Consider the following 25,754-nt stretch of genomic DNA (forward strand, 5'->3'; position numbering starts at 1 on the left):
TAACAATTTTTAGGCTAAGTTTTTGTTGTAATATTAGGAAAGCAATAAAAGCATTAATTCTAAGGACATGATTGGGTTACCAGGTTAACATCCATATTTTAGCGGGTTCATAAAGTATTTGACCTTTCCGATGTGTCGTTCCTGTAGTCCACACTTTGGATGGAGAGGAATGTTTAATGCATATTTCTTCTTGTTAATGAAGTATGCATTTGGTTGCCCATGTAATGCAGTAGAGAGATTAAAGATTCTTCTTTTCTAAATAGGTGTAGTTTCGGAAGCAGACCTTGAACGGGCAAACTGCATTATATCTGCCCGCCCATCTGCGACTGGCAGACTCCAGACAATCCTATTGCACATCAGTAACCACTGCTTGTTATTGAATTAGACCATCTCCATTTTAAAGGGCAATCCTGTTTTCCGTACGCAGCAGACGCGCCCAGATGGCTCGGGACGCTGCTCTTCAGCGTTGTCTAATTCTTTAAACGAAGCCATCTCAATTGCTTTAAATGAAATGCGTATCATGGCAGATTTTCAGGACTGAGCATTTGTGATTGCCAAAGCCATAATGTTTTAGCTGTTTGTTTAACAACTTAAGTAATTCTATATGCTTTCTATTAGGTAGAGTCCCATAATGTTACTGCAGTGTTGTGTGGGGCATTAGGTACAGGTTACTGGAATGATTTGTTTGTACTCTTTATCATCAGCATTTATCATTAACCATTTAGAAACCTCAGAGTACATTACCCAGGTCATCTTGTTTTGGTGATCAATAATAATCTTGTTTACATCGGTTGTCTATTAAATCAGACAAAATAGTCATCATTTATTGTAATTATGAAGTTAATTTTGTACTAAATTGAATCAAAATAATTAACAATTTGTTAATAAACAACAGCAAATTTGTTTGTGTAATATACAGTATGTGCACCATTGTTTGGATGCCGTGCATGCTCATATTGTGATTTTGATGGTTGGGGGAAGGGTGACTTTGTAGATTGGGAATGGGGGGATGTCAAATTTTCATCAGACATTCATGAAGTGGGAGTCGAACATTATCAATCTCCCAGGCCACCGCTCACATGTTCATACGTTTGGTGGGGGTGGGTCCTCAGACACAGTGTCTGATCACTGCTGAAATTTGCATCCCTAAGTAAATAAGTAAATAAATCAAGTCGAAGCAGTGAATGTGCTAATCAGGCAGGACGCGGTGGTTAGCACGCTGCCGGGAATCTTTGCTCATGTAATATTCAGCAATGGAGGGTGAAAGGGCAGACCGGAGTTATTGGTTTCAGTCCAGTTGCCCCCTTTAATCAATGCTGCCTGCATCCCTTTATTAAAATTATTAGCTCAGCAGTATCCCTCCATATTTGTTTTCTCCTTCAAAACTGTGGCCTGCTCATGGGTCTTCATTGCTCAGGGCAGCACTACCCTTAGAAAGTTTAGCTCCCATTTATTATTTCAGAGGCAGAGAAGTGTTTGAAACCAGGCTAAGCATGAAGGTTATTGGATTCTAAATCTAAACACAGCTGCATTTGGAGTAGGAACCCAGCTGTTTTTTATCTTTTGTGTTGTGTGTGTGTGTGTGTGTATGTGTATATATTTATATACACGCTTGCTGTAGGAAGCATATACACGTCCATTGAATGCGTCTTCTATTGAAACCGCGTGTTCTGCACTGTATGTGTGGGTTCTTTCTTTAATGGAGGTCCTAAAACGGCGTAGCTAATATATTTCTGTAACCTTCAGTTCTTTCTGCGGGTGTGAGATGGATCGTGCTGATGGTGGGTTTCACTGTGTCTAATTAGCGGCACAATAGAGCTTTTTTATCCATTAAGTTATACTGTTACTCTGTTTCTCAGACCCAACGTTAATTAAAAAAAAAGATGTATGCAGGATTTAGAACATTGCAGACTCTGGGTGTTGTGTGGAAGGTCTAGATAAAAGATGGTAACTGGCTGATATGACAGGACAAGGCATCTGAGCTGCCTTATTAGTGCTTGTCTGAGGTATTGTGTTTAAGTACCTAATCTAACCTAATGAGCACTCTGTCATTTTCCACCATTAAATCTCACACTTTTGTTTCTCATCTAATCTACTATACATTAGGCTGCTCTCCTTTCTCTATACATAGCATCACCATTTATCAAGGTGCTTTGTGTGTCTGGTTGAATGTTCAGCATCGCAGAACTGAAAATTAGGTTGAATAGAAACAATGGAGAGAAAGCATTAAATGTTTTTTTTGTGTATTATTCTGAGATGATATACATTATAAGCATTGGTTTAATCTATCCTTTTTTCTCTCATCAGGCCTGGATGCGATGAACGCCTCATGTAGGCATCAGCATGGAAAGCTGTGAGTCTCCCGTGGTTACTGGGACAGACGATGGGCTTGGCTCCTCCGACACCTCCCAGCAGCAGCACCATCCACAACCCTGGAACGATCACCCTAACTCACAGGTTCCACCTTGCAACCAGCCCCCTTCCTTGGAGCCCCTATCTCTCACTGCACCCCGGCCAGCCCAGCTCCAAAACCCCAACACACCTCGTGAGGCTGTGAGAGAACAGCAGCAACAAACACTGTCCCAGGCTCCCAACGTTAGCTCCGCTACCAGACGGCTGCACCCCAAAATACAGGGGTTGGAGGAGGACGAGCAGGAGGAAGTGAGCTGTGGAGAAGAGGACGAAGATTTGGAAGACTTGGATGATATGGAGATTGACAGCTGTTTCCCAAGTCTGCAGCCCTTTCCTGGTGTACCTATGGTGCCAAGCGGAGGGGGCATGCCCATGCTCATGCGGCAACAGCCCTCCCATCGGAGGGGGGCCACAGAGAGTGGGAGTGAAGAAGAAGGGGAGGAGGAGGAAGAGGAGAGTAGTGATGTGGAAAACCTAGCTGGAGAGATTGTCTACCAGCCTGATGGCTCTGCCTACATTGTGGAGAGCCTCAGCCAGCTGATCCAAAGCGATGGGAGCATAGAACCAGGCCTGCTCTCTTCAAACTCTCTCCCCAGTGGGGGAAAGCCAGGGGAACCTGCAGGGACCTCTTCTTCGGCGTACCCTCAGATCATCAACACGTTCCACATAGCCTCGTCTTTCGGAAAGTGGTTCGGCTCCTCAGACCAAGGTTTCCCCAATACCTCAACCCTGGCAGGCCTCAGTCCTGTCCTGCACAGTTTCCGTGTCTTTGATGTGCGGCACAAAAGCAACAAGGATTACCTGAACAGTGACGGGTCTGCTAAGAAGTCCTGTGTATCCAAAGATGTTCCCAACAACGTGGATTTTTCCAAATTTGACGGACTGGCCCTCTATGGCAAAGGCAAGCCTATTCTCATGTGTTTCCTCTGCAAGTTGTCCTTTGGCTACCCACGGTCCTTTGTCACACACGCAGTCCATGACCACCGCATGACCCTGTGTGAAGATGAACGCAGGCTCTTAGGGGACAAGCAGGCATCAGCCATTATACAGGGCATTGGCAAAGACAAAGAGCCACTCATTAGCTTCCTAGAACCAAAAAATAAGAACTCTCCTCTGCAGCCACCCACCCTAGTTCCCATGAACTCAGGCCAGAGCTTCTACGGCACGTTCAGTGGAGTTCATTTAGAAGGGGGTGGCAATAGCGAGGGTGGTGAAAGCCACCTCAACAAAGACTCTGATTTGGGTCTCCAGCAACAAGCCCTCCTCACGTTGGGTGGCCTTGGCAGCCCCAAAACACCCTCCCTTACCTCAACATCAGGCCCAGCCAAAGAATCCAGCGCTCTGTCCAAACCACAGGGTAGGAGAACAGAGGGGTCTGTAGGAAAAGAGGGGACTTATAGAGGGGAGGATGGGGATGCAGGAACTTGTGAAAATAAGGCTCTCCTTCCTGGTGAGGAGATGGCCTCCGAGGATGAGGAGGAACTTCTTTTTGAAGAGGAGGACGAAGAGGATGAACGCGCTGCGTTGGCCTGTAGTGGAAGTAGCAACAACGGTGGTGGATTTATGGGGGAACTGGCTGTCTCAAACCAAAGCATCTCCAAATCTCCTTTATTAATGCCTAGTAGCACTCTCCAGCCTTCTGCCTGTCTATCTGCAGCCAGCCCTGCACTCAGCAGCAAAGTCTCTGCTTCCATGTCCTCTTCCTCTGTCAGGGGGTCCGAGGAAGGGATGGCTGCAGACGGTGGAGGGAGGACTTCAGAACTCCCTTTGAGCTTTAACTGCCATGGGGCTGCAGTCCCTTTGGCAATGGCGGCAGCTGCTGGTAGAGGGGGCGAAGAGGATGGGGCTGCATGCTCCTCTGCAAGCACGTCCTCCCCTCTTGCCTCCAATGCCGCTGCTGAGGAAAGTGCCAATCGAGATAGTGCCACAGCTCCTGAACCAAATGAATGCCCAGCAGAGGGAGATGAGGACAGCGGTGCCCTCCTCCATCACCACCACCACCTTCACCACCACCATCATCACCCACACCCGTCACCAAATGCTCACTCGCACCCACACCATTCAGCTGCTTGTGACATGTCAGGAATGGGTGAATGCACCCAAAACCATGGCATTGGAGGCAGTGGAGGCAGCGGGGTGGAGTGCCCAAAGTGCGATACTGTCCTAGGCTCATCGCGCTCCTTGGGTGGCCATATGACCATGATGCACTCGCGTAATTCGTGCAAGACACTAAAGTGTCCCAAATGCAACTGGCACTATAAATACCAGCAGACCCTGGAGGCCCACATGAAAGAGAAACATCCTGACTCTGGAGGCTCTTGTGCGTACTGCAGCAGTGGCCAGAGTCATCCCCGTCTTGCCCGTGGGGAGAGTTACACTTGTGGCTACAAACCCTTCCGTTGTGAGGTCTGCAACTATTCCACTACAACCAAAGGCAACCTGAGCATACATATGCAGTCTGACAAGCATCTCAACAACATGCAGACGTTACAGAATGGGGGTTCCATTCCAACTGCTGGCGAACAGGTGTTTGGCCATGCGCCCAGTGGAGTCGTACCTGTTTCCTCTGCAACCCAGGCCAGCAGCCATCACCCTAGTCACCACCATCACCCAGCTCAGTCCTCCACCCACATGGCAGGGCCCTGTGGTGCCCCCTCACCAACCAAGCCAAAAAGCAAGCCCACCTGGAGGTGTGAGGTATGTGACTATGAGACCAATGTAGCACGTAACCTGCGAATCCACATGACGAGTGAAAAACACATGCACAACATGATGTTGCTTCAGCAGAACATGACCCAAATGCAGCATGGCCGGCTTGGTCTAGGAGCCATGCCTTCTCCCTCTGAAGCTGAGCTGTACCAGTACTACTTAACGCAGAACATGAGCCTTCCGCCAGGCCTAAAGATGGACCCGTCTGGAGCTGATGCTCAGTTTCTGCTTGGTGGTTTTCATCTGGATCCCAACATGGCAGCCCTTGCCCCAGCACTAGGTATAATTTCTTTCATGTTTAAAAACAAGTCAGTCAAATTAAATTGTTTACTATGTTGTTCCAGATCTAGTGAGATTTATTTTCATACTGTTAGAAGTTAACTTTTATGGTATAGAATGAAGAACACTGTAAAAAGATCTTGTGTCCAATTCAAAGAAGTGATTTGGTTTGGGAAATTTAGATTATTGCTATCTTTAGCCTTCCAAAACAGTATTATATTATAGACACATTATAGTTAGATTCCATGTGTACAGTAGACCCCTATGCTCATCATATTTACTCGACTTATTTGTAACAACTTACATGTATGGTAGATGGATATCAGTTTTTAATGTTTTTCGATTCTATTACCAAATGTAGGATTTCTTGTTTCCTAATATTATCTCTAATCATACAGACCCAAAGCACTTCATTTTCTTCCCATGCTGGCAACTCTCTGTCTCTCTGCCTATAGCCTGCGAGCACACGTGCCTTGTATAACATACGCTCCCCTCTTAAACAACTGTTGAAAATGTGTGTAAGGAAGGCTAAGAGAGATGCAAATAAGACTGAATTGTATTTCAAGGGCAGTGAGTGCTGGTATGCATTGAGATGAGTACCACTCAACCTAGTGTATGGAAAACATTGAATGCTTTTCAATGAATGTTTCGCTGTTCTATGAAACATGCACTTATTAGGCCTGAATTGACTTGATTCACCTTGTTGTTTCGGAGTTGAAGCACTTACCCTGACAACTGGAGCTATCCAGAAAAAATCCTGTAACACCACATTAAAATTATATAGTAATTAGTCATTTTTTAAATCTAAATGAAAAGGTACTTGAAAGAACTTGACCAAAAAAAGTGATATAACAAATGTCTTTGCTGTGAGGAAAAATGGTCATAAAATGGCCCCAGACTTACTGTGGCAGTACCCTTATACATTTGCTAACAATATGTACCTTTTGAGTTACTAATATGAACTCTTTATGTACAAAGGTATACTTTTAAAAGGGTATCGCCCCATTAACAGATGTGGACCATTTTAGACCATTTTGTGTGACAGTGTAGGTACAGAAACTGAAACTACTTGTTTGTTTACACATGTTCGTGTAAGGACTGATGCAACATCATATAAAAAACAAACATAGCTGGTACATTAGATTTATGAGGATAGGTTTTATTGTATCCAAGCACCTGAGAAGTGTTTACAGCTCCTTCAAATTTCAGCATTTACAATGCAAGCTCAGGAAAACAAGGGAGAGAGAAACATGCACACACATCTTCCTTATACTCAAGCTTCAGTGTCCTTTCCGCATCCACTGTGTGTCATTCTATCTGGGTCACTTTGGCTGGGAAATTCCCATTTTTGCTGCCCGTGTTTCTCATGAAAGATATTGTGAAGGGGCGGCTGTGGCTGATGGGAGTGCTCCACATTGCCCTATCTTCCACGCTCCTACCAAACATCAGTTTTTTCATGTCATTATTATGTGTCTACCGCTGCATACCGACGCGTCCTTTTTTCCTGCTTTTGTAATTGCGGCTATATATTTTTACCACAATCAAAAACGGAAGGAAAAAAGACCTAGTAAGGGTTATTCGGCAGCATAGCGGAGAATTTGGCATGCCAGCTACAAGCCCACAATTTGCACAGGCTTGTCTCAAACTGTTGCCAGTTCAAAGACGTGAACAGGAATTGATTGCCGTGACTAATTCCTTTTTTTTTTCGTCTTTCCTCTTCCAGCCATTTGGTTGATTTTCCAGTGAGGGAATGTTCAATAAGCATATTACAGGGAATTATTGACAGGGCATAAGGCCTATAAAGAACAGCGGTGTCGTTACACAAAAAAAAATTTCCATGTACTCTTTAAAATAAAGTCAAACTTTGTACTCGGATCTGTCATTACAGTCTGTTTAGGTTTGATACAACACTTGTGGGATCAGTGTAATACTTTCGAGATTTATCCCAAGTTGTTTGGTGTTAACCTGAGCTTACATAGTTTGTTCTCAGGCTTTGTTAAAAATGATTGTTGCTAAATTAGGACTGAAAGGATTTAGAATTTGAAAAATAGTCGGAAAGTAGGAATGAAAAATGAAAGTTTTTCAGATTTTCATTTCGTTACTTAATTGGCTGATTCAAAATTTTTGTAAGATCTGTCGTCTAAAAGAATGTGACCTAGTCTGTTAAAATACAACCTTGATATCTTTTATTAGACCACGTGGCTGTTGAATGCTTCATTCTGATTGGTTGAGAAATGTTCCACAGGTATGCGTTATTTTTCGATAACCGCACACCTAACTTGTCAGATGTCTTAAAATAAACACCAGAGCAATGACTGTCACTGTAAAAAATTGCTGTAGTAACTTACTGTAGATTTAAATTTGTTATTTACTGTCAACCGTTTGTTCAAAGTTAAATGAAAATTAAAGATGAACAAGTTTTTGTCTTTACAGAATATAACTATAAAGTAACAGCCTCTTGCAAAGCATTCTGGGAACCAGAAATCCTCATTAACCTTTTTCTGTTTTTTTCCCTCAGATTTTGGTTCCCAGAATGCTTTGCATGAGGCGTTTTTTTGTTGCATTCTGTAAAGACAAAGACTTGTTAATGTTTAATGCTCATTTAACTTTGAACAAACTGTAACCGTGGTATAAGCGGAATAATTGACCCCAGTCCTTCGAATTATTACCACCTTGCATTATTTTCGAATTATTCAACAGCCTGACGTCAATTATTCCTTACATATGGACTGAGTAAGGTCATGTCAAAGATTCAAATCATTGTGAAACCAATGGCTAACATCATACTTTGATGCTCCTAATCTCATAATTAGATTTTAGACTTTAGCCTGAATTTCACAGACATGGTCACATATTTGAAATAAAAATCATTACAGATTTTAAGTCTTCAAGAACTCGTGCTTAAGAAGTTATGAATGCAGTGTACAATCTAAAATGTCCCAAATGTGTTGCATGATGAGAATGTAAGAGAACTGAAAAGAGGAGAGGCAGCTTGAAGGTTAACTTGAAAAGAGTCGAGCAAAAAGAGCAATTTCAAAAGAGAAAAACTTTGAAGGCAAAAGATTAAGAGAAAAACAGAATGTGACAGAGAGCGGTGGATTCAAAAAATGATTTGAGGGGAATTGTCGGAGGTCTCGCTGGACCTGCTGTAAATGCTAAAGGTAATGCTGAAATGAGCAGGGCACGCGCTACCCCAATAAATAAAAAGAGCTGCTGGAAGGAATTTAGTGGAAAGCCACACGGGTTCAGCGGGTGCGCTCAATCTGGCCGGTGACAGATTGAAGATCAGCGAGCTGAGACACAAACTTTATGGGTTCTTGCTCTTCTGTTGTTGAGCATCTAGTTTCTGTAGCTTCCACAACTTTATTTGTTCCTTAAAAATACAGAAGCTTTGAGCAGGAATAACCTGAAAATTGTTTGCATCGATTTGTGCCCAGTCAGAGGTGAAAGAGCCTCTAAAGGAGAGGTCTAATTGTTATATTATTCTATGAATAGTGGTCTGCGGTTGATTTACAGTAATGTGTGCCGGGGAGCCTTTAGTTCTCCGGTAATGATTGAATAACTGTGTTTTTTGCGCCGGAGCTCATAGCCTCTGGAGTTGATTTAATGGCGGGGCTATGAAAAGTACAGCAGTCCAAACAGGACTGTGTAAATCCACACCTTCACTACTCTCTCATCTTCTCGCCTTTCCTCCCAGCTCAAAGAAAATGATAATCTTGATTTAATAAAATTATGTAGCAAAAAACACACAAGCACGTTATCCTCTGTGGTCAAATACATTTACAAACATGACTCTTTGTTTAAAAGAGCTGAACTCTGCACCTTTTCCCTGTTTCCCAGGCCACTCTTGTAACTTTAGACAGTTTAAATACAAAAAAATGAACAAATTAAATGTCTATCTCTCACCATTACATTGCATTAAACTATATCCAAAAGTGCTTCTTGAAAAATGTATTTGAATAATTAATCAACACGTTAGTCTTACTATATTCTTCGTTCATGAATGTAGTTAAAGTCCAAATTGACGTAGAAACTTTAAGTAATGTCAACTTCTCTACCCCCAGTTGGAGGGGACATAGCCATGGATGTACGCCTGGGCGGGGGACAGCTAGTGTCGGAGGAGCTGATGACCCTGGGTGAGAGTCTATCCCAGACCAGCGACCCTTCCCTCAAACTCTTCCAGTGCGCCGTGTGCAACCGTTTCACCACCGACAACCTGGATGTGCTGGGCCTGCACATGAGCGCAGAGCGCTCACTCCCAGAAGAGGAGTGGAGAGCCGTGGTGGGCGACTCGCACCAGTGTAAGCTGTGCCACTACACCACGCAACTCAAGGCCAACTTCCAACTGCACTGCAAGACCGACAAGCACGTGCAGAAGTACCAGCTGGTAGCGCACATCAAGGAGGGAGGCAAGGGCAACGAGTGGCGACTCAAGTGCGTGGCCATCGGCAACCCTGTGCACCTCAAATGCAACGCCTGCGACTACTACACCAACAGCCTGGAGAAGCTGAGGATGCACACGGTAAACTCGCGCCACGAAGCCAGTCTCAAGCTGTACAAGGTGAGTGAGTGTGTGTGCATTGGTATGCTGTAATGTGTGTATTTTTTTCCAGCATTTATTTTTGGTTGGTTAAAAGGCTCTTTGATTTAGTAGAGCAGTTAATTGGTGCCTTTTTTATAGTTTATTGGGGACAGTCAAACATGACCCGGTCCAACCTCATATGTAGTGCAATAGCTCTATAAAGATAGAAATCTGTTCAGCATTAATAAGTATCGTCAATATATCCCATAGCTTTCTTGTATGGTTCAGGTTAGGACATCCACACACAGTCGACTGTATGACTGAATCGACCTGCGCTTCACGTCTCTACTGCAACTATGAGCGATGGGCCGATGCAGTATATTAAAGCCTAATGCGCATGCAGTGGTGAAGGGAGAGCAGGGGCACTTAAAGGGAGGGAGGAACACCCAGGTCAGCAGGGTGGGGAGAAGGGCAGCTGATGAAATTGCTGAAGGAGAGGATGAAGAAGTGTGAAGAGACAGAGGTTTGGTGCTAATACCGTTCGGAGTGGGAAGGGCAGAATCGCTCTCGACAGCCGTATTGATTTTCGCCGGACTTGGAGCTTCACCTTCCACTCTAATCATTCCATAATAGCCAATGGATGAACACTCTTTGAACAAATGGCCATAAATCTAACAGGCCTGATTCCATTTAGGCACCTATCCTGTGTGTCTGCGAGCCCAGCTCAGGCTGTGTTTAACCTAGACAGGCACTGGGACTTCTCTGTTTAAATCTCTCAATCTGTTGCCTGCACTCATTCGCTCCTATGTTCGGTGAGGATAGTTGTTTGACCCTTTTACAGGCCATTTTCATAGATTTGGATAGTAATGGACAAACAATATGCTTTATTTGGGGGAAATAACTTTGCAAGTCGTTTTGCTTTTGTTATGTGAGACATTCCATGTGCAACAAAATATTAAATTAGAAAAGCACTGTTTGATATGTATTTGGCTGTTGGTTAGCGTTATTTTCCAACTCGCATGGCCACGGTGATGTCAGCCGTAAAGGAAAATTGGTTCAGAGGCAGAAAAGTTATTAGATTTTGATGAGAGATGAAGGCAGGCAGTTTATTTTTATATAATGTACACTGAATCGTGCACAACACATGGATTGTGCACTCTCGGAAAGAAAGGTACAAAAGCTATCACTGGTTTGGTTTGCTTTAAAAAGGTCCTAATATGTATCAATTTAGGTATACATTTAGATACAAAGGTGTACTTTTTGAAAGGATACTTTTCCAGTGACCACTTTTGCACCTTTTTGTGAGAGTGTATGTTAACTCCTAGAATGCAGTCATTTTTGAAAATGTTTATAGGAATTACTCCTCCTTCTTTACACCAAGTGTACAGCCATGCATAAACATACATGGTGCACACACTTGACTTGAATATCTTCTCTTCATAGCTACCTGTCATATGCAAAGTTTTACAATGAATGTTTAGCTTTTTAATACCCAATAGCCCTTCCGGGACATCCAGTGTCATTGCATCTGTTTGTGACCTGAGATTTTTCAGGTTGGTCAGAGGTGGCTGTTTGTAATGCATTTAGGGGAGGGCCAAAAATCAGCTTTCTCCGCATACTGGAAAACCATGAGGTGTGATTGCCAGCCACACACAAGCTAGAACACGCATCAAGCATATTTACAAATACCACGATGATTCAAATGTGAAACAAGACTCCCGACGTGCTCGGCCGACCTGTGGAGACAGTGCTGTAGTCAGGGGCCTCAAATAGCTTAAGGCAGGATTTGAGATCCAGGGAGCCGAGCTAAAATTTTGGATCAATGGTAAGCGATAGCTGACAAAAATCTCATGTAGCCATTGACAGCTTTTTATTGTTCGGTACCAAGAATCCACCCCATGCCGACTTTAATAAAGTAAACTGTTGGCAGGATAATGTTTTAAAGTATTTTAAAATATTCAGTTTGGTTTCCTTTTTTGAAGAGAGCCAGCTGAGAAGAGAATAGTCCGCCTAACAGCGATTGTTCAATACTCTGTGGCAGATTAGAAATGTTCGACACATCCGAGCATGATAAATTTGTAAGCTTTAAGCTGCTTAAAATGGTTCCTCGGCTTTAAAAGCCCCACAGATCCGAACGGAGAGGAAGAAAGTGTAGAGCTGAGTGACCTGAGAACAGTATCAGTGTTTTACTGTAAGTTAAGCGTTTTACCATCATTGGGGCTACCCACAAACTAAGACATTTACAGCTTGAGCGATAGCTGCATTTCATGACATACAAATGTGATTAAGGGGTGATAAGCATTTGGTGCCACCGAGGTCTTGCTGCAGTGCTTGTTTCTTACCCCGCAATGCCAAAGGCTTCACTTCGCAGTAAATTTATTGCCTTGATAGACAAACTGACTGCCTGACACCAACAAGAGTCATTTGCCAGCTTAGCTAAACAGATAGGGGAAAACGCTGCATTTATCCCTCCCAACTGAAACGCGATACAAAATGCAAAACTGTCGGACCTCCTGCCGGGAGAAAATAAATCAAGTCAGCATAAACGGGCTGTAAGATGTGGTAGATCCTTGGGACACTTCGCCCAAATCAAACTGGTTTGCATTAAACAGGCCCTTTGTGTGCACGGCTCCGTAAATTGGAGCCTGTAATTACTGGAATTAAAAAGGAAGGTTTAAAACGAAGGCTAAGCTGGATAGGATAATTTGAGAGTCTGTGGTATGCGGCACATATTAGGGCTTTCTAAAAATACACCTTCCCCCACCACCCCATGGACTGGAATGTTCCGAAGCCATCGGAAAGCTTGGGAGAATCGTCCTGACCGCACGGACCGCTGCACAGCGGGAGTGATGCTTCCCGAATCTGGTATCTATGGTGCGGGATGGAATCCATCTCCGGTTTTAGACACACCCGTCCGTCAAACTTTTTGCTCCTCTCTGATGAACTCTTACCTTTCACCGCTCCCTCTGGATTTCCCGCTCACTGGCTGGCTGCTTTGTAGTGGCAGAAATGATGTCATGATGGTTACCCATAAGCACTTTCAGATGGGCTATACGACAATACCCAGGTCATCACAAAGTTGTGGCTTTTTAAGTTGCCGGTTAAGGCAGAAGATTGCCACACGCAAAAAATAGTGACTTTCTTACACGTTTCTGACTCTTATTGTGCACAGGTTTTCAAGTTTTTGGTTGATTCCAAAGTAATAAGAAATGTTTGTTTCTGCAATCTTTAAAATCAATTTGGAGCTGAAGAATTATTTTGTTTAATTTTAGCCTGACCTCACCACTGCTTATATTTCAGTCTCTCCCCTCCAACCACCTGGCTCCATTCTGGTATGTCACACCCACTTTTCATGATTCAATTAAAGGGGGATAAAATAAAGCTCCGCCATTTTTTTCTTGTTTAATACTTGTTGCACTCAGAAATATGCCAGATTACAGAAGTAATATCGACGTTGCCAAATATACAATGGATAAAGTAGGGTTTTATTTTTCAAAAAGAGAACATTTTAAGACTTCAGTCTTATTTGTCAAGTCTCCAAACAAGGAACAATTTTGTCTCCCATACGTTTACTTGATATTTGCATATAAAGTTGTTGGTTGTGCTGAGTAAGCATGTCTCAAATCTGGCATTAGTACATATGAGTCTGAGACTTGGTTTTCAGCTCCAGACGGGACGGAGTGAGGCAGAGCTTCCAGGCAGGCCTTTCAAGGGAAGAGGAGGAGTATTGGGCTGGCTACCTTCCTTGTCTCAGGGGCCGGTACGATCTGGGGTAATTGAGATTGATTGGATGTTATTTTTCCTCTTGCAAATGTAGTCCATTAGCTTGGCACATGCATAATCAGTTTAGAGCACAGTTAACTGAATGTAATCATGTTCTACGGTGTCTGCTCGCACAAAATCCACTCCAGATGCCGCTTGGCCGTGGAAAGGGAGGAAGAAAGTGCCGTCACTATCACATGGGGAATCTTTACCCAAGAAAGGCCTCATAACGTGCACCCCGCAGCACCACCTCCACCGCTAGTGTGTTGGTCTCGCTCCATTAAACACACAAACTATACAAACCGTGTGCCGCGCACGTTTGCGCGCGCTCCGTATGCACACACGCATTCTCTCATCTGTTCACAACTGCCCGAATCTGCTGCAAACAGACCCCCTGATCACGCGTTGACGTGTCTCAGCTATGCTAACAGCGCTTTGACTGCTCTCCAAGTGCGGCCCGTGATCCAGCGCAAAACGGTTGGATTTTGGATGCTCTCTACTTATTTTTCCCTCCAGTGCAATCCAACCGGATCAGCCGGGGCGTGAGGAAGGAAAATGTCTACACTCTGGAGAAAACAAAGAAAAAACACAGTAAAACTAAACGGACAGTAATGCGAAAACGGGGATTAGCCGTAGCAGCTACGCCGAACAGTGCTTCTCGTAGCTCGTTCTGCCCTCCGCTACAGTACCCTTATCAATCCGACCGTCCTCTCCCATTAATAATTACGATTCTTAGCGAGATTTATCCTCATCAGAGGGCCGAATGTGGAAGCAAATAGAGCGGGATTGCCCGGGCTCCAGCAGGATTGCGTTTGTATTTTATTATCACATAAAAGTGCAGAGTAATTTCGAGTTAAAGTCACGAGGGAGCGTTTTACTACTATTGGTACGGCCCGTGGTTATATCTTTCATCTGTGGACAGTGAAGCTCAACCTCTATGCCGGAGAGAACGACACACCCAAACTCTATAAGTCCCTCCAGGCGTGTGTTAGAGAAGAGACTGATAGAAGGATGGTTGGAGGGAGGGGGAAGCAGGTCTGAGAGCGAGCGAGAGAGAGAGAGAGACACTCGTTTAGATGGAGATACTCTGCTAATTATCATGGCTGGCCTGTGATTGTTCAGTAATAGTGCTCAGTGGGGAAAAAAGGTTTGCTGGTGTTCCAGGAAGGGCTGAGCTTTGATTTACCGGTAGTACCACGCTAATAAAGCGCCCATTCCATATCCACAGAGCTGCTACGGAGACATCCTGCCTCTCTCACATAATCTATATCACCTATATGAGCCCGAACAACAGGTTTAATCTGAAACTTGAAGGGATGATTTACCCAAAAAATGAAAAATCTGTCATAAATGGAGCTGTTTAGGCAGAATGTTAAAAGTAGACAATCTCGGTTACCATTCGCTGTCTATGTGTGGGAAAAAGATGCAATGAAAGTGAATAGACACTTAGGCAGTCACTAAAATCAATTTTTAGAAAAGTATCCATTTTGTACTTAAAAATACTTGCCTGAGTCCCAGTTTGCCTTGTCTCACAGCTGATAGGGTACTGAACTCTGGCCTACAGAAGCCAAAACAGATGCTCAGCTCCCCTTTAAGAGGAGGGGCCGGATTACTTTTCCCCCGGAAGATGAGTAGAGTTTTTTCCTGAGAGAGCTGTCCGTCGGTGAGATAGGGGCGTGACATTGGTTTGTAGCGAAGAGGGTGGGGTTAAAACTGTGTTTCTGAAAGTCTGGAATTTCACTACTCCTTCAGCCCCCACCTCAGAAAGGCCAAGCGCTGACCCATCGCCCAGCTCCGGCTGGAGATCACGTGCTTCTGACCCTCAATGGAGGTAGCAGTAAACATCCCGATACGCATGGTAGGGCACGCGCTGCTTTTTATGTTTTCCTATATTCCTTAAGTTGGGAGAGCGGGAGAGAGCGTGTCTTTGTTCAGAGACTGAGCTGCAGATATTGTTGTGTTGTAATGGCTGTTTGTTTTGATTTCTCCCCCCTCTCTCTCTCTCTCTCTTTTTGGGCAGTCAGACGAGAGCAAGTAAGCAATGCTTCTGCCACTGCTGAAGGAAGCTGTTGATCCTATTATCTGCAGCCTGATCAGCACAAACAGGGGATTGGAGACGGGTGAGGGACTGGGGTCAGAAAAGTGTGTAGAAGGGCGAGAGAGTGCAGTCGTTTTTAAAGTTTGTTTACAGTACAAGTATATGACCGATGAGGATGTCCAAGATAATCCAAATCTTATTTATATTCATAACAGTATTTATACCAGTTTGATTGATGCTGGTTTGTGTGGTATTAAAACATCTCTAGCAAAACTTTTGATATGATTACTCTAAAAATATCAGGTGGTAGAACCAAGTGAAAAGCGATCACATTCCCGTACACCTTTAAAACATGTTAGTGTACACAACCATATTTTCATAAATTTGCTTAAATGTAAAATGTGTTAAACTTATTGACCTTGACAAGCAGTCATAATGGTCTGCAGGACTCTGTATTATTTGCCTGTTTAATTTCTTTTTTCCTGACATTGAAATATTTGAAATATTATTAATATATTGGCATTTGAATATATTTTATTTTGCTTTACTCTTTCCAAAAAAATTATATCATTAATGTTTTATTCCCTCATAATTAAGTGAAATGTAAAACACACGTTCATTGCAAAAGCAGTGTATTCATGGTACTGTTTGAATATCATTTTTTTGTAAACTAACAGATCCGAAGCAAAACGACAAAATCAGGCATAAGTAGAATTTTTAAACAAACCCTCAGGCTTGGGCAGGAATAACAACCCAAATATTCCCAGCTTAACCATATATCTGACTCATGCCGTCTCGAGTGTGTCTCACTCTTTCCTCTCGCTCGTCTTTCTCCATTCTTTGTCATCTGAAAATTAATAAACAAGGCAAATACCCATCATGCATAACACAAACCAGCATTGGTCACAGGCTGGTGGGTGGTCGCTCTCCGCTGCGGAGTTCTTAAGGTTAAATAGCTTTAATCCAACCAGCCTGGAAAACTAAACATTTCTCCAGTCAAATCTTCTGCTTTTCCTTTTCATCTTTGAAGCCCCCAGTCATTCTCTTTTCAGCACACTGAAGGTTTCCTGAAACACCTTATAAAGGAAAAACATTGATGTTACTATAAAGAGAAAGCAAACAATCAAAAAAGTCCCTTTAAGAAATAGAGAGGCAGATTCTCATGCCTTCATCCTGACTACCTCATCTATATTAAGCTGATAGAAGTTATATAAAGTGCAATTACGTTGCAGAGCATTAAACATCGTCCGAGGGACTGACCCGACTCTACTTTTAAATTCACTTATTTGACATTTAGTAGCGATTTTTAAAAGTTCACTTACTGCAGACACATTCCCCCCGGGGTTAAGTGGCTCACTCAAGGGCACGGCGTTGATGGGTCTCAGCAGTGCTAACGTTCATGAATTGCACCCCCCGGGTTTGAACCTCTGACTTTTACAGTACGTTCCCAGTTCCCAGTCCAGATTTTTTAGCAACTTTGCCTTTTTACTTTGCTCCTTAATCAAAGTTTTATCTGAGTAATGCCAGCCTTGGAAAATTAAAACACTCTTTAAAATGTTGGGTTATTTTCAACCCAGCGTTGGATCAAAAAGGGACGAACCCATTAGACCTATGCTGGGTTGGGTAAACCCATCATTGGGTCAAATATAAACATTCTCTCCATTGATTTAGCTGTGTTTGTCTCTTTTTGACCCAATGCTGGGTTCAAAATGATTGCATGGAAATTTTTAAGAAAACTATACATCAAGCTGATCAAATTAGGCTATTCGGAGAGTTGTAAGAGTTTGGGGAAGTAGTAGGCAAAGATCAGTACAAATACAAGTACAAATGCTGTCACTGGGACAGTACCTCTTAAAAGGTCCTGATACAGTTATGCACTAACTAAAGCACCATTGTGTACCTTTGAGGTACCAATATGCACCTTTTAAGTTCAAAAGTGTATTTTTTTAAAGGTACTGCCCCAGTGGCAACTTTTGTACCTTTTTTGTACCTTTTTTTTTTGAGAGTGTATTATGATCTTTGCCTCTATATTGCTTGGTTTCCCAATTCTACGAATTGCTTTATTTTAAACCTAATTTGATCAGCTTGAGGTATAGTTTTTTCACACATTTCCATGCATTTGCCAGTCAAATGGAAGTCAAATCTCTTTTTTACAAATAAACTTTGATTTGGTCAGACCTAAGGGTGTCACGATTTTAAATCTGAATCGATCGAAATTAAGTTACAACCTCGAACTTTGAATTAAAAAATTGAATCGTCGATGCTGCCACGCCCCCATGTCATGTTCGGTCTGCTTGCCAAGCGGAAAAAAACACGTGTTGAGTGCTGCGAGTCAACCTCCTTTAATTTTGCTAACTACAGCCAGTTAAAAGATAGCATGGCAGATGCAGGAGACACCCCGCGAGCTGCTCTTTACATGCGAAACAAAAAACAGCATGTAACTCCCATCTTCAGCTAAACTCAATCCGAGCAAGCGCGCGTGTACAGCAAAGCGGTTTCAGTGCCAGGACCGGTTGTTTCTCTAAACTGAGATGCCTTTAAGTTTCACAACAACTTATTTCAGATGCTTAAGAGTTATGAAAACAGCATTTAAACATGACTTATTGGGGTATAGTCTCACAATCTCGTCTGACGGTAATAAAAGCAAATTTTTTAAGGTGGAAAGAACTGAAGGATGTTCATCTGACAAGAAGTTTCGTTTTATCAGGTATGTGCGTGTACCATATTTTCCACTAGCAGCACGAATAACATGGCAGGGCATCTCCGGGTTCAAGGTCAGATATTATATTTCATAAAAGTCTAGTCTTTCAAAAAAAAGTAAAAATCGAGAATTGAATCGAATCATGACCTTAGAATCGAAAATGTAATGGAATCGAGGATTTGGAGAATCGTGACACCACCAGTCAGACCCAGAAAAGTTAAAGCTGGGCCTTTTCATAGATATTTTCCTAACCACAGTAATAAAGCAGACTCGGGTCGAGCATAGAGAATTGTATTGCTCAACCGTTTCAGCGCTGTTATGTTTTGTGTCAACTTTATTCTAGATTTCTTCTGGTAGTCAATTTTTGACACCGTAAAGCTTTCAAATGAATTTGCATGGCTCAGATAGTTTGCTCTTGTCAGGTATTTGAGGAGAAATATTTGAGTGCATATTAAAATCTCTAAATCTGATTGTAGACATTGGTGTCTGAGAAAATCTGAGCGTTGATCTCTCCTAAAACTCTAAAGCAGACAAATGTGATATTACAGCAAAAACTCAAAGAAGAAAACTTTTTAGAGAAACAATTGAGCTCCTACAGCATTTGTCATCTTTCTTTGCTATGGGGCAGAGTGCAGGAGAGAAAGACGGTGGGTGGGAAAGAGAGCAACAGACAGACTTACTGGTTCACCAGCATCAATACATCAGTGACTTAGCAACCAGATTAATGGTTTGTGCGTGGCCCAGGCCGCGAGGCTGTTCCCGGTGCTTAGTGGCAGGTTGGAGGGCTGAAAAACACACTGTGTTTAGCTTGGGGCCGCTGAAGAGAGTCTTGGGAGAAATAAATCCACACATGAAATGAGGCTTGGGACCTCACCGTTTTTCACTCGCCCCTCATCACAGACAATATCTTTCTTCTGACTCTACGTAACAAAGTTCTGTTGAAATGTGTGAATTGGTTTAATGCTGGACACCCTGAAGGAGCTCTGTGCTCTCACAGCAGTAATTCTCAGCGTTGGTTAACTTAGGACGGTTGAAAGCTGAAGGTTTAGTCCAGCGTACGTTTACAGGGTGGTCCAGGCTGATTTGGTTTAAGCTACTGCTAAAACGTGGTTGGTTAGATGATAGCAATGATTGCATTTTATCCAAAGTGACATGCAGTGCATTACAATGTAAATATTTGTATTATTGTGTGTGTGATCAGAACCACAACCACACAATGCATTATCAGTGAGCTTCCAGCGATCGTGCCGGTTTAGATACTTTTAATGTGTTGGTGGCATTTTTTTCAACAGGGCAGACACCTCAGAAACCTCACTTGAGATCAGGCTTTAGTATTTGAGGTCGATTTTCTTGCTTTAGACTTTTGCAGCTCGGGGTAAAAAAGTCAAGCCCGGTTCAAACCCCCCCACCCATTGAGATGGACATTCATTGAAGCGTCTTATGTATGGCGTAATTGCCATGCACTGGAGTGCAAGGTTAGGCCTGGGAGCTGTAAATCTGGTGGTGTTATGGGGGCAATGTTTTCACCAGATGCAGACTACAGATTTTCATCCCTTTGTAATTAAGCAGTTCAGCTCGAGGTGTCATATGGTTTTTATTGAGGCCCCTCTGGAAAAAATCATTTCACACCTTGTTTTCTCATCATGTGCTTTTATGCATGTAAAAGGGGGAAAACCATGAGAAAGTAAATTAGAGAGGGGGGAAATAAAGGATTAAGACTCTGGTAATATACGGAGATGATGGTTTGTCATCAGGAAGCGTTTCAATTAGAGTTCAATGTGTTATATACTTACTCTTTCTTGCTTTTTTCTTTCTTTCTTTCTTTCTTGCTTTATTGCTTGCTTTTTTCTTTTTGTCTCTTTCTTTTCTTTCTTGCTCTCTTGCTTTTTTCCTTTTTTGCTGTTTCTTGCTTTTTTAATCTTTCTTTCTCTATCCATCTCTCATTTTCTTTCTTCTTTGCTTGCTTTGTTTTGATTGTTTTATTTCATTCTTTATTTCGTTCTTTATTTATCTTTATCGTTCTTGCTTGCTTTCTTTTGATTTTTTTTCTTTATTTCGTTCGTTCTTTATGTTCCTTCTTTCTTTGTTTTCTTTCTTTCTTTTTCTTTCTTTCTTTCTTTCTTTCTTTCTTTCTTTCTTTCTTTCTTTCTTTTTTGTTTGTTCTTTCTTATTTTCTTTCTTTCATTTTTTCTTTTAATTCGTTCTTTCTTTCTTTCCTTTTCTTTTCCTTTCTTTCTTTCTTTCTTTCTTTCTTTCTTTCTTTCTTTCTTTCTTTCTTTCTTTCTTTCTTTCTTTCTTTCTATCTTTCTTTCTTTCTTTCTTTCTTTTCATTTGTTCTTTCTTTCTTTCTTTCTTTTCATTTGTTCTTTCTTTCTTTTCTTCCGTTCTTTTTTCATTTGTTCTTTCTTTCTTTTCATTTGTTCTTTCTTTCATTTCTTCCGTTCTTTTTTCATTTGTTCTTTCTTTCTTTTCTTATTTTCTTTCTTTCGTGCTTTCTTTTAATTTGTTCTTTCTTTCCTTTCTTTTCTTTCTTTCTTTTCTTTCTTTCCTTTCATTTGTTCTTTCTTTCTTTTCTTATTTTTGTTTGTTTGTTTGTTTCTTTCTTTCTTTTTGTCTTTCTGTCTTTTTCTTTTTGTCTGTCTTTCTGTTTTTATTTCGGTCTTTCTATTTGTCTTTCTATCTGTCTTTCTTTCCTTCTTTTTTCTTTCTTTTTCTCTTTCTCTCTGTCTCCTTTATCTATCTGTTTCTCTTTCTTTCATTCTCTCGTTCATTCTTTTTGTTCTTACTTACTGTTCTTTCTCTCTTCTTTCTTTTCTTTTACTTTCTTGCTTTCACTTGCTTTCTCACTTTCTTTTATCTTTATCTATCCATCTTTTTCTTTCTTTCTTTTTTCTTTCTTTCCTTTCATTTGTTCTTTCTTTCTTTTCTTATTTTTTCTTTCTGTCTTTCTTTCTTTTTGTCTGTCTTTCTGTTTTTATTTTTGTCTTTCTATTTGTCTTTCTATCTGTCTTTCTTTCTTTCTCTTTCTTTCTATCTGTCTCCTTTATCTATCCATCTCTCTTTCTTTCATGTTTTTGTTCATTCCGTCATTTTTGTTCTTACTTTCGCTATCTCTTTCTTTCTCTATTCTTTCTTTTATCTTTCTTGCTTTCTTCTGCTTTCTCCCTTTCTTTTATCTTTATCAATCCATCTGTCTGTCTTTCTTTCTTTAATTCTTTATTTCTTTCCTTTTTTCATTCATACTTTCATTTCTTTTTTTCTTTTTGTTTGTTCTTTCTTTTGCTATGTCTTGTTTCATTTTTTCTCTCTTTTTCTCTCCATCTTTCTCTCTCGATGAGATGTTGCAGTGGAGATGTTGGTGAAGAGACAGAACCAAAGGGCACTGAAGGTCCAGTGTGTTAAATTTTTTTCGGGTCAAACGTTTAGTGGGAGTTTATAAGCCTCATGCCTTCTCCTCTAACTTTACCGGCCATACAGGACACCTAGGGTATAAAACACGCTCAGAAATATGTATATTAGCTTTAATACTCCTTCATGAAGTCCCTCCCACCGATGAGGTCAATTCTTAGTCAACCTCTCCGAGGTGCCTTTTTTTACTAGCTGCAGCTGTTGAAAGAAAGGAAAACGCTTTTCTTCTGTTGTTAAGCGGTTTCACACATTTGTGTATCGTGAAGCATTTTTCATACAGCAGTTTAATTTACGACGTGGAGATTTTGGCGCTGTGGGTGCAGAGATGGAACACAGAGACAGCTAAGGAAGTCTTCCACTCAGCCACCACATTCCTCCACCCACTCCTTACAGCATCAACCAAACCTCTCTCGGCCTCTCTCTCCATCCCCACAGCATCACCACATTCAATCAACACCAGGCCTAAAATTAGGCCCGCTGTCTGCCGCAGACTTGTATGGTTCACATGAGCGGGTTATCTCTGTCACTGCAAAGAAATTTTCTTAATTTATAACTTGTTAGGTTGGATTGGTCTTGTTCGGCTAATTTGAACCAGAACGCTGTTTTTGCTACTGAATAAACAAGATCTCAGAGAGACCATTTTTTTGCCACCGGAGGAGATTACAGGATCTTGGTATGCAAATGATTATTCAAATTATTGTTATTAAATTAAGCAGAGAGGGAGTGCCACAGTAATGAGTTATACGAAGCAGGCTTTATTAAATATTTGTTGACGTTGCAGGGGGAGAGAGGCATGTGTGTTTTAATTCGCCTGTGGTTGGTCCCAGTGGGTCTCCATACACACATAGACATGAGCTTCTGTTTTGTGTTTAGGATGGGCTGGTCTCTAGGCTATATATATAGATATATTTTATCAGCCTCCATTACAGCATCTGATTCCAAGCTTCTGGGTGACTCGCGCACCCATTTTAAATATGGATGTTGTTGCCCACGCGTGTAAACTTTAATAGGCAAACAATATGAATAGGAAACCCATGTGCCCTTGGTGTTCTTTTCCTTTTCTGTCAGAAATATAGTTTGGTTTTGGTTATTCCAATCTGCCTTTCTTTTGATGAGTTATTTTGATTTGTTTTATGGCATGAGGGATCTTTGAACTTTCACAATGATGAGATGTATAAATTGCTGCAGTTTATGGGTCAGAAGGTGAATGAAGGGGCAGGCATGAAATATTGGGGAGTGCTGGCTGAATCATTTCAAATTTCTCTAGACGTATTCGACCAGCCTTCAAATTCAGATCAATTTTGAAAACCGCTAGGATGAAAATACACCCCGTCATTTAGTTTTATTCGTTTTTTTGCTAGCTTTTTTATTAAAGTACTGCATAAGTGACATTTTGTTAACTGTACCGAGTGTGCAGATGATAATATACTGTGCTATTATGCTTCCTTATTCAGTTAAACTTGTAAAGGTTGACCCATGTTCGTTCTGTCTGAAAAGAAGCGTAGCGGTCCTTTTAGATGCCGAAGCGTCGTCTCGGTGTTCAGGCGGAGAGGAATTCCCTGTATTCAGCTTAACTTTCAAATGATTGAAGAAGATGAAGTCAACTTCAAAAAGTCAGGGCTTTATATACAAAAATCAAACGCCATCTGCCATCTCTGATCAGAGGCAACAGCCATCAGAGTGAGGTTACGAAGGCAGAACAGGAAAAGCCATTAACTGCCAATCACGGCATCGATCGACAAGCCGGCCACCACAACCATCACCGCTGCCTCCCTTTACTCACTCGCACACGGGTTTCATTTATGTCCACAATAGATGTTGTGATCGAGCATAGCAATATAATTTAGGATTGGTCTGGGTTTTGTAATTCTGCTGTTTGTAAAACAAGTTAGATTTCTTCCTTCATGTTTAAAGGGCATACTTTTTCCTTGCTGAATGTAGTCGAAAAAAAAATGTAATGATGGCATAACAAAATCTGCACGTTTCTTGTGCAAACAGACCTGCAGCTCTATGTCTAGAGAGCGTGCAGAGCTCAAGAGCGGTCTCTGTGTTTTCGGATGCCGACATCAGATAAAATGGGAAAACTAATAGAGTTGGCGAAGGACAAAGAAAAAGGGTGATTGATTTTTTTTCTCCATCGCTAGTGCCGGGTCTTTAGGAGAATATTTACCTACTTCCCATCTTAATAGAGATGCTGTATATCAGAGGGTGATCAGGAGCAGAGGTCAGCACTGAGGGGAGCAATTAAAACCCGTGCATCTGCCAGAGCCAGGCCGTCCCATTGTGTGCACCGCAGGCGGAAACGGATTGGTGTGCAAAAAGCAAAAGGCTGTCTGTTTTGAGCACAAACTAAAAGCTTTACAGAAAGAAAGTCTGAGATGGAAAGATCTGCACCAAATCCACCTGTTGGTGTGTCGGCTTTTTAAAACGGCTCTCTTGTATTTCTAGATATCTAGATTGGAGTGTCTAAGCGCAGTCGTGATAAATGCAGCCTGGGGTCTGCGCTCCCTCAACTCCCTGCTAAGGACGAGAGGAAAACCACAGATATAAACCAGACCAGCCATTTTCTCCTATCCAGCTCATAAATATTTGCGTGGCTGATTTATAAACAAGCCACGCTAAGACGAGATCAAAGTTAACTGCTATCGGTTATAGAAAAGCCTGGCTTTTCGCAACGACACCCCGCACACCATGCTTATACCTATTAGAGCTCGAGGCCATACATCAGCAGACCTATTGGCAGGGGTTCAGACCGACCCGCTCGTACTGAAAAGCTATTGGTGCCCCTGCTGAGGATGCGCAAAGCTACGGCGCAAGAGACACATGGATTAGTTTAATGTTGTGTCTTTGTGCTAATGAAACAGCACCGGGTTGACTGGCAGAAAATGCAGGTGTCAGTCAGTTTCAAAGGATGCACTATGATGTTATGTATAGTCAGGATCAGACAGCTGCACGGGGTTCATAAGCCAGCCAGCCGGGCGACCGACACAAAGGCCAAGGTGGGGGTGGAGGGTTAAGGGTCAGCACTAGCGTGGGACTGCTAATACCGGTCCACATGGCAGAAGCCGCGGCACACAAACATATGCTCGGGCAGGAGCGCATGCATGTGCGCGAGCCCGGGCCGTTTTCGCATTAATAAGAGCGCAAGCTGGCAGATGCGGGCGACTTGTGGAGGAAGGCTGTTTTCTGACCCCTGTGGGAGGGTTAGCGAACTTAGTAATGGTAGAGAAAGGGAATCGTTCTCCCCCTTTTGTCCTAAAAATAGCTGAATAAACAGGGAATCCATCACCGGGACAGGGTGTGCCCCGGGTGCGAGCGCAGAGAGAGCTGCTGCTAAACAGCCTGTCTGGGGACATCTGTCCGAGGCGAACGTTAAAACGGGGTGAGACGCAGACGGCACGCCGGACGCCTGTCCGCACGAGCCTTTTGTGTGTATATTCAAGTAGTTTTCATTAAGATGTCTTCAGTCTCGTTTCTGCTAAGCGCTTTGTGTTGAGCAACAATACTTTTCACTCATCTGACATGTTTGCTTTAACCGCAGCAACATTTTGACAAATTGTCCTCAACCTTGAAAAACCGGTTTGTAAAAACCCGTTTTTTCATTACACCCGATATAGAAACCTGATAATAATCATAGTGCAAACGAAAAAATGTTCCGTGTTTATTTGCATTCACCGCCGTATCTGCATTATCTGTCAGGCCTAGCCAGCGGTTGTGCTCGGGTGTACAGGTACAGAGTTTGTTATGCATCGGCTTCAAAGGTCTCCTGCCGCATCACCAGTGGCGGGCAGCGTGGCATTAATGCTTTGGTCTGGGAAGGGTTACTGAATTATTACTGATGCTTTGGGGGGTAACTGTCTGACCGTAGGTCTGAAGAGAATATTAATCATTTATTTGATTGTCCGTATGTGCTGATTAATCAA

General features: G+C 42.3%; 1 protein-coding gene across 2 annotated transcripts in view; it reads left to right on the top strand.

The window, feature by feature from the left end:
- The window catches only part of zfhx3b (zinc finger homeobox 3b), a 166,448-nt gene that overhangs the window by 59,438 nt on the left and 81,256 nt on the right, over positions 1-25,754 (top strand). For both annotated transcript variants that reach the window (XM_065261475.2, XM_065261474.2), the window contains exons 2-3: positions 2,308-5,401; positions 9,465-9,961. In XM_065261475.2, coding sequence (XP_065117547.1) covers positions 2,344-5,401; positions 9,465-9,961 — 3,555 coding nt within the window. In that variant the 5' untranslated portion in view covers positions 2,308-2,343. The remainder of the gene's footprint in view (positions 1-2,307; positions 5,402-9,464; positions 9,962-25,754) is intronic.

This window comes from Paramisgurnus dabryanus, chromosome 2 (assembly GCF_030506205.2).
Source record: "Paramisgurnus dabryanus chromosome 2, PD_genome_1.1, whole genome shotgun sequence".
NCBI lineage: Eukaryota > Metazoa > Chordata > Actinopteri > Cypriniformes > Cobitidae > Paramisgurnus > Paramisgurnus dabryanus.